The sequence below is a fragment of the Protomyctophum parallelum genome (assembly GCF_964188405.1).
Source record: "Protomyctophum parallelum genome assembly, chromosome: 5".
In the NCBI taxonomy this organism is placed as follows: Eukaryota; Metazoa; Chordata; class Actinopteri; order Myctophiformes; family Myctophidae; genus Protomyctophum; species Protomyctophum parallelum.
The window spans coordinates 2,940,139-2,950,250 of record NC_139702.1 but is presented as its reverse complement, the minus strand read 5'-3'; the positions used below and the strand labels follow the sequence as shown (position 1 = coordinate 2,950,250).

The 10,112-nt window shown below is 43.1% G+C and overlaps 1 protein-coding gene across 2 annotated transcripts in view; it reads right to left on the bottom strand.

The window, feature by feature from the left end:
• Positions 1–2,750: 2,750 nt before the first annotated feature.
• The window catches only part of LOC310858528 (fatty-acid amide hydrolase 2-A-like), a 31,033-nt gene continuing 23,671 nt past the window's right edge, over positions 2,751–10,112 (bottom strand). For both annotated transcript variants that reach the window (XM_083764687.1, XM_083764688.1), the window contains exons 10-12: positions 8,589–8,777; positions 5,783–7,139; positions 2,751–5,516 (exon numbers count right to left, since the gene is read on the bottom strand). In XM_083764687.1, the coding sequence (XP_083620813.1) occupies positions 6,958–7,139; positions 8,589–8,777 (371 nt within the window). In that variant the 3' untranslated portion in view covers positions 2,751–5,516; positions 5,783–6,957. The remainder of the gene's footprint in view (positions 5,517–5,782; positions 7,140–8,588; positions 8,778–10,112) is intronic.

Below are 10,112 nucleotides of genomic sequence, written 5' to 3'. Positions count from 1 at the left end.
TTTCACAATCTTGTTAAAATAATTCCTCCTCCATCATCAGCACCAACATGACGCCAAGGCAATTAATAACACACGCTTCATTAACGGGAATGGGCGGCTTACCTCTGACTACCGCGCACGAACCTCCGATAAAGTAGCGTCATATAATCCATTTAAATGAATGGATTCGGTGTAAAGAATGGTTTCATTCTATCTGCCGGTGCGTCGGTGGTTTTATATCCGTGTCGTAGCTCCTCCTGAGCGGCTTGTCCATCTGTGAGAGACCCCCACCCCCACAGAGCCCACCGGCCGCTCGGCTGGCTGGCCCAAACGCCGACGCTCATTGGAGGAAATCGAATAAAAGGGCCGGACCGAGGTCTCTGATTGGACGAAATCCAAATGAACGGGGCGGGGTGAAGAGAAGACGACGATGTCGCCGGCGGCGGCGGATTTATACTTCGTCGTCGTTTGACAGCGGCGAGCGGTAAAAATAGCAGATCTACAAGCTCACCACCGATCGCATCCGCGACGCGTCGTGAGCTTGTAGATCTGCCATTTTTGCAGAGCGACACCTTCGTACGACGGAGCCTATATACGTTTTTGGCTTAAAGAGCTGGTCTGGGAACAGTGTTCGCACTGACTCTACTACTTCCATTCCATTGTACAAATAGCTCTGCGTTGTACCAACTCCACCAGAGAATACAAGCTGTTCTGAGATCAGTATCTCAACAAGAAGCTTTGGACGGTATAACATGAAGTCCTTTTCAGTGGCGTGGTAGTGGTGATGATGTTCCTGTGTACGTTGGAGGAAATGATGGGGGAACTTTGAAGATAAAAGGCCAACACAATATTAAACCTAAATAAATAAGTAAATAAATGAATATAGAATGAATGATGAAGAGGCCGCATAATAATAATAATAATAATAATAGTAATAATAATTAACAATTATAATAATTATAATATTAAACGTATATAATATTAAAATATTAACGCAATATAACATTGATGACTGAAATTATTTAACAAGTGATAAATAAAAATCCCACTTGTGTGAAGTGAGGGGGGCTCTCTTATCATCATACATCGTCATACATCACATCCCGTGATCCAGACTCCATTCGCATGCGATTTCAAGGAGAGTGGTTATTCTTTGGCCTAAAAGTGGATCGAGCAAATCATAACAATTTACTCATCGGGCGATCTAAATGTCAGAGCAGTGGCGTGCACAGATAGACACTAGGGGGTGCTAGAGCACCCCCTGCCCTTTTTGGCAATGTGCTCTTAAAAAAAAATATATATATATTTATTTTTTTCTTAATTTGTAGTGTGTGGACCATGGTGACATTGATCAAATCTTGATAAAAAACGCTTCTACTATATTATTTAGGCCCCCACAATCTAAAGCTATGTTTCTATGCCAGTCGTTCTTCGATAAAAATAAATAAATAGCAGACCTACAAGCTCGTAGCGCGCCACTCGGTGGCGCGCTATGAGCTTGTAGATCTGCTATTTTTCAATAGCTAAAGCACCAAAATGCGCTGCACAAGGTGCCCTTTTTTCACTTGAGCACCTGCCCCTCTAAATGTCTGTGCACGCCACTGGGGCCATCTAAATGTCAGAGGTCTTTTGACGAAAGGCCGTGAGCTTCAGTTCCTGAAGGATCCTCACGGGCCTCTATACCATATTGCAGAATTTTGTGAAAAACAATAGCTCAGAACTGCCAAAACAGCTAAAACGGTTGAATTTTTACGATAACAAAAGGGGTATACACCCTTTCTTTGGGCTTGCTTGACCACTAATAATAATAATCAGGCATCATCATTGGACAAGTAGCCTAGTTTATAATACTCAAGAATAAAGGTTTTATTTGTCACTAACTTACAAGTACAAGCAGTAAAATGTTGGGAATAGTTCAACAACAAAAAAAAGAGAGAATGCTAACAATTTAAATCGTAGGGGAAAATCAGGTTGCAGAAATCCAGAATTTCCAGTTCTAAACTCATTTGTTGGTTGCTTACTGGTGTTTTTAAAAATATATATTGTTTGTTTACAATCATGCAGGTTATTAGAAACACAAAAATCAATCGGTGCAATCACAAACCTTTCCAGGGCTAAATCTGTGTGAACTATCCATACTGAAATCAGGTAAACAATAAAAGCAAGAGCGTGCGCCTGCCTGTGCGGGATGACCTCACTGTATAGTTTCATCTACAGGAGCAATAACTGGACAACTCATCTTAAAATGAGTCATATGTGGTGACATCACCTCTTCATAGAGAAAGGTATTTCATCATCACATACCATAGGTTTGACCATTTCGGTCTTTATGCTTCCAAGTGGTGGTAACACTACCCCCTTGTGGTTAAATTGGAGAAATTGGAGAAACAGGCAAAACTTTTGTTGTTAATAGCCTAGTAATATCCTGGAATTATTGTCACACAATACTGAAAATTCTGAAGATTTTCTGATTTGGACCAACTGATGGACATACCAACATGCACGTGTGTGTGTGTGTGTGTGTGTGTGTGTGTGTGTGTGTGTGTGTGCGCGTGCTTGCGTGTGTGTGTGGTGTGTGCACGTGACCGCATGCGCGCGTGGGTGTGCAATGCATTGGTGCATTTGTGTGCCAGCCTGCCTGCATACTGTATATGTATTCATGTATGTTGTGGTTAAAATCATATCTACACAAAAAGGCATGAAAGTCATTGACTATATCAACTGATTAAAGCAATTGTGTCATGGGGGAAGAAACTCACGAAAGAAAAAAGTATGTATTGTATGTTTTATTTCATACTTGGTCCTCATTTGATTAGGTACATTGTTAGGCAGAAAATCAACCTTTGACTACCAGCTAGAATAAAAGTCTTAAGGAAAAGAATCAAATAAGAATAGCCTAAGAATAATAATGACATTACATACACTTTTTGTCATTCTACTGTATAGAGGCGTTTGTGTGTGGTGGACATTCAAAGGGGTAGACAGATTCTGAGGCTACACAGAACATTAAGTCCTTTGATTGTCACGACAACTGCAAGAGCAGGACGATGAGTATTCAAAACGCTTAAAGATGGTTCGCCATCTCATCTCAAGGCTTCAATTGTGGGCAAGGTACATTTAGTGATCTGTTTTAGTTAACAAATTAATGTTTATTGTTAAAGGGTAGCGCTCTTGTGATGGAAATTGTTGCTATATACTGTAGTGTTTGTTCAGTAATAGGTGTCACCCCGTCTCTCCAGCGCTTTTCAGGGGGATTCAAATTTAAATTTGTGGGGTCAGGAAAAATGACCCCACAATGATAATTTATGGCCACATGTTCCAGTTCCAATTCTATTTGCTCGTTATTTGTTTGATGATGAATCAGAATATAGTTATTTAACAAAACATATGTCACTTATACACCACCTTCATTTCACATGGTTACTAAATAATAATAATATAATCGAGTATCTAACTATAGAAACATTGTTGAGCCAGTAGTTTTCAGGGGTGCATAGCATTAGTCAGACGTACATAACTAACCCTAACTCTAACCGCACGCGGAAGCCACGGGGGAGTCTTAAGCGGCCACATATGTCAGACGATTGGTACGTGACGTCGGACTAACAGATATGACCCCCAGTTTTCAGCAGCAGACATTTAGCTCCACCATCCACCATGAATGGAGTGATTGTTTGGAATGTTAGCCATGGACAGGGTTCGATTTGTAAAATCAAAATGAAATGTTATCAATATACGTGGCCCTATGCACTTAATTTCACAAAAAAGAACATTTGAAAATGTGCCAAAAAGAGGGACCCTATGCAGGCTCATGTGATTATTATTAGTGAGTCGACTATTGTTATCATACATCGTTATTTATTCCCGGGTCTGTTTGCCCTCTGGGTTGTGACGTCATGTGGCTCAACCAATAGGAAGACGGAAGGAGGGGCGCTGTGATGTCACGTGGGTCAATACATCATCATAGAGTAGAGTTACTCAAGCCGACACTGTGTTCTTCAGGAACAGTATTTTCTAGAACAATTGTGATATTATCAAACATGAATATCAAATATCCCAATATGTATTTATTTAACCCATTAAACCGGGAAAGCATCTGTGTCATTCTAGATTTTAGCGTTGGTCATTCAATAGCAGATATACAAGCTCATCAGAGCGGGCCATTTCAGTGAGCTTGTACATCTGCTATTTTTGAACATTTTATAAAAATCTTGAAAGTGTTTGAAAGATTTTGAATAATTTTGAATTAAAAACCATCTTCTTATGTTCAGATAGGGGTCTGCGGCCAAATATATATATATACTGTACATATATAAATTTGGGGGTCCTTGGCACAAAAAAGTTTGAGAACTACTGATCTACTGAATTTTATACAATTGGCCTCAGGTCTACATTCTGACCAGAAATGGTGGGGATAAAAAACATCCCCACCAGCCATAAAATACGAATGGGAATATATCAAAGGAAGACGCATGGATTCCCCCAGCAAATCGAACCCTGGACACAGACGATATTTTCACACATTTGTACTCAGTGCTTCTTTGTAGGGCCTCTTGTAGCAGCAAAGTAGCCAAAACACAACCTTTCCTTATCAAAGACTTTGGAATAATAAATCAACTCACACAATGTATAAAGCGTGAGATTGCACACGATTGTGTGAAATTGCACAGAAGAAAGACTACACTTCCAAAATCGCAAGAGATTATACAACAAAGACATTCATCATCAAACACCCCAACCCGAAAAATAAAATCATCACACAAACAATAACAGAAATACAAGGTACATTCTTTCGATTGAGTGTACAATACTCAGTTTCTTTTGTCAACGCATGCCTTTTCAAACGGAAAGTTGCTTCTGGGACAAAGCTTACAATTCACACCATTCACGTCTAGCATCCAGATTCTGGGGTGAACGTCAATGAGCAATTTCCAGCGAAAATATTTAGTGCAGAGGGTAAAAATTCGGGGGGACTCCAGTCAGTACTTAGTACAAGCACAGAGTTAATTGTGGTTAATTGCTGACTTCATAAAGTGACAAAGAAATGCAGAGCATTAAACCAACAGCTACACATTAGCCACACTGGATAGTGGACAAAAAAGTAACTTTCTGGCCTTGATAATGGGAGAATAGGATTATATAAAGGGATATGAACTGACTAGCATTCCTATTCTATACATTGCATAATGAGCAAACATTTGACAAAAATAGGCAAACTATCTCCAGAAATAGCCAATCTACAAGCTCACACAAGGTGTCGCATTGTGAGCTTGTAGATCAGCTATTTTCGGTATAATATTTAGTGTACAGGGAAAAAAGGACCCCGTCAATCTCGGTCAATTAAGTATATAGGGTTTGAGTGGTTAAAGGACCACACTGGTAGTGGTTACTGCGTTTTTATCCAATATAGCCTATAGTTCGCTCTAAAACAACATACCAAACACCGTCGTACAACAAACTATAATTCAGGTTTAAATGGCTAATCTCAGTATGGCATGAAATTAACTTGAATAAAATTGCAGAGATTTTAACCCATTCTGACCGGGCACCCATTTTGGTGTCAGCATCATGTTATGCTTTAGCTATTTAAAAATAGCAGATCTACAAGCTCATATTGCGCCACCGAGTGGCGCGATACGAGCTTGTAGGTCTGCTATTTTTGAAAAATCGAAGAGCGACTGACATTTTTAGAATCTGATCTCAGAATGGGTTCATCAGACCAGTGTGTGTCCGGCGGAAACCTCGTATGAATCTGATCTCAGGTCAGAATGGGTTAAACCTTGCCTGAGACACGTATTCCAACACGTGCACAGGTCCACGCACAGGCACGCAACAGGTCCACTTCATTATTTTGTCAAAGTTACGTTATCGTTTTGTGGTAAAGCAGTTGAAAGTGCGTATTGATTTTAAAAGTTTAACCGTAACCAGTCCCTCTATAAAGATTGTTTCACAAGTGAGATTCAAACATCCATAACTTCTACATGGCGAATGAACATTTGTTTGGAAAAGCGTATCATTTTATGGTTGGTTTATCACCTGAAAGTTTGAATAAAAACACTAACGCAATAACACCGGTATAGTCCTTTAAGGCAGTGGTTCTCAATTGTTTTTATTTCAAGGTATACATTTTAACCACAGAACCCCATACAGAACCCCATTTGGTAAGATTTTGTTGTTGAGAGAACCACTCCTTTAACCCATTTTGGGCGGGAACCCCTTTTGGTGTTTGAAAAATAACAGATTGCTACGAGCTTGTAGGTCTGCTATTTTTGAAAAATCGGGATGATGTAGAAGCCATTTTTAGAATCTGATCTCAGGTCAAAATGGGTTAAGGCACAGTCACACATACACTTCAGAAGTGTCCGTGTCCCGTTCCCTTGTATTGTATGGGAGAAATGGGGTGGAGCATCAGGTTGTTCCGTTTTGATGCAACACTTCCAATGTCCCTGAGCGTGGAGTTCAACACTGGTGAACTTTGATCGGGCTCCAACCAATAGGAAAGAAAGCCGGTGGTTGACAGCACTTGGCCGGCTTTTCGGTTGTAGTAGTAAACCAACCACTCCAACTAAACTCAAACAAAACTACCCGCCAGAAAACCAGCACTGCCTACAAGGCAACATGGACAAATTTAGGCATCTGATCGGCATACAATGCTTCTGATGTGTGACCGTACCCCTTATGCTTCGTTTTTATGTTGTCGCAAACCAAAAACAGAAAGTGCAAAGCGGTGTGAGTGCGTAGATCAGTTATACTTCATTATGAAGTATACATAAGGGTTTAATCGGAAACAATTTCATATAATTAAATTCATGTAATAAAATTTAACATTGGGCCAAAAAATTAAGTTAATAAAAAGAAAGCACAGTAGACATGGCTTATATGTGCCTTTGTGTGTGTGTGTGTGTGTGTGTGTGTGTGTGTGTGTGTGTGTGTGTGTGTGTGTGTGTGTGTGTGTGTGTGTGTGTGTGTGTGGCCACACTAGGCCTTGACCTGGCCAGGCTCCGTCCACCCTCCGAAGGCCTTCTCCAGGTAGACCGCTACGGCCAGGGCTAGTCTGTCCTGGTTCTTCCCCACTACCACCTGCACACCCAGAGGTAGACCCTCCACACTCAGCCCTAAGGGAACCTGGGTCACCGGAAGACCCAGGATGTTGAAAATACCTGGAGGGACACACACAATGAGGGGAGAGAGGGATAGGGGGTAGGGTCAGGGGTGAGAGAAAGAGACAAGTCTTTGTCAGAACAAGGGATGCAATTGTCCTCGTTATAGATAGAGGGGGGGAGAGAGAGAGAGAGAGACAGAGACAGAGGACTAAGAATAAAAATGTAGATTGCCATTCTACAACTCATTGCGAACTTGTATAGATCAGATATTTAGATCAGCTATTTAGCAAAGATATATAGTGCCCTTTGTAATTCAATTAACTAATCCTTAAACAGCCCTTGGGAATACAATCAACCATGTATAAAGTTTGAGCAGTCAATGGTGTCTGGTGTGGAAGTGTTTTCTCTATACACTGAAAATGCTCTGAACTCTGGTCTATTGTAGCAATGGCATGCACATTTAAACCCACTGTCCAGTACAAGCACAGGCCTATACCGTTGGCCACTGGAGCAGTTAGGGTCTCAGTGCCTTGCCCAAGGGCACTTTAGAGGCGAGTGTAAGACGTAAATGTTTTACTTGGTGTGTCACCTGCTCATGGGGTTGTGAGAACGGAAGTGTATCAGCACCATGGACAGCTCACTGTAAAGTAACGTTGAGGCAGGTGGGGGTCAGCACCATGGACAGCTCACACACTAGTAATGTGGGAGTTAGCGCCACAGAGAGTTCCACATACTGCAATGTTCCGAAATCTGTCACTGCATGTATTTCTTTCACAAAACACAACAGCGCAAAGGATGCACTCAGCCAGTCGTCATGGCAATCAGCCGGTTAGATCTTGAGATATCTTGTGGGAACAAAGTGGGCATTTTGGCCAAGGCTGCCGGCGTGGTGGTCCGGGCGACTAGTCAGTGTTTCACGTGCCAGTTTCCGTCCCCTCGTAGGGTAGTAAGAAGTATCAATAGTAAGTATCAATGTTCTACCCGACGCCTGCAGGGCAGAACATTCTCACGCTTTTAGTACAGAAACAGTTCAGCCAACCAACTCGCTGCATAATGGTCTAAAAGTTTGGTAGAGCCCCCCCCCCCACCCTCCAAGGCAGTGCCAAAACTATCCACCTCACACCTCAGACATAAAAGCCTCCCCTATAAAATAAAACAATATAAGTTGCCCAAGGGTGTCACTTGGACAAGGGTTTTCAAAATAAAAGGCAACACAGCAAGGGACAGGTCAGGATAACCAACAGTAAGCTAGTTACTCTACTCCCTCCGATTTGGTTGTTTGTGGTATTCATTGGGATCCCGAGGGCTGCCTGAAACCTCGCCCAAAATATAAGTCATGTCATAAAAATGACATGAGCCGTGCCATATATAGATAGATGTATATTTGCCTAACATGTACATCTGCTATTTAACATTTTAACATAAATCTTCTCTTCTGGGGGTTCCAGGCACAAAACATTTCCGGTCCTCACACGGAAACGTTAGAGAACTACTGGTTGAGCCTACCGGTGTACGAGAAGTTGAACGGCGTGAACAGCGGCGTGTGGTGTTTGGGCGCCAGGTGTGGGTGTGACGGGTAGAGCAACACGCCGTCGTCGCCCAGTAGATCCTCCAGGTGGCGCTGCAGAGCGTCTTTCTGCTGCAGCAGGAACGGAGTGGGCTCTGTGCGCTGGACCAGCTCCACTGTGGCCAAGCCTGACGGACACACACACACACACACACACACACACACACACACACACACACACACACACACACACACACACACACACACACACACACACACACACACACACACACACACACACACACACACACACACACAGGGAAAGCATACAGGAACACAAATATTTTAGGTGCAGTAAAGGTTACATTCACAAACTCAGCAGAGATGGCACACTTTGCCAGCCTTTCTGCCTTGCCCCAAGTTGTCGAAACCCTCCGACAACCAGTCCGTGGGTACAGTGTGTCCTATAGGCTGGATCACAACCAGTCCATGGGTACAGTGTGTCCTATATGCTGGATCACAACCAGTCCATGGGTACAGTGTGTCCTATATGCTGGATCACAACCAGTCCATGGGTACAGTGTGTCCTATATGCTGGATCACGACCAGTCCATGGGTACAGTGTGTCCTATAGGCTGGATCACAACCAGTCCATGGGTACAGTGTGTCCTATAGGCTGGATCACAACCAGTCTGTGGGTACAGTGTGTCCTATAGGCTGGATCACAACCAGTCCATGGGTACAGTGTGTCCTATAGGCTGGATCACAACCAGTCTGTGGGTACAGTGTGTCCTATAGGCTGGATCACAACCAGTCCATGGGTACAGTGTGTCCTAGGCTGGATCACAACCAGTCTGTGGGTACAGTGTGTCCTATAGGCTGGATCACAACCAGTCTGTGGGTACAGTGTGTCCTATATGCTGGATCACAACCAGTCCATGGGTACAGTGTGTCCTATAGGCTGGATCACAACCAGTCCATGGGTACAGTGTGTCCTATAGGCTGGATCACAACCAGTCCATGGGTACAGTGTGTCCTATAGGCTGGATCACAACCAGTCCATGGGTACAGTGTGTCCTATAGGCTGGATCACAACCAGTCTGTGGGTACAGTGTGTCCTATAGGCTGGATCACAACCAGTCCATGGGTACAGTGTGTCCTATAGGCTGGATCACAACCAGTCTGTGGGTACAGTGTGTCCTATAGGCTGGATCACAACCAGTCTGTGGGTACAGTGTGTCCTATAGGCTGGATCACAACCAGTCTGTGGGTACAGTGTGTCCTATAGGCTGGATCACAACCAGTCCGTGGGTACAGTGTGTCCTATAGGCTGGATCACAACCAGTCTGTGGGTACAGTGTGTCCTATAGGCTGGATCACAACCAGTCCATGGGTACAGTGTGTCCTATAGGCTGGATCACAACCAGTCCATGGGTACAGTGTGTCCTATAGGCTGGATCACAACCAGTCTGTGGGTACAGTGTGTCCTATAGGCTGAATCACAACCAGTCCATGGGTACAGT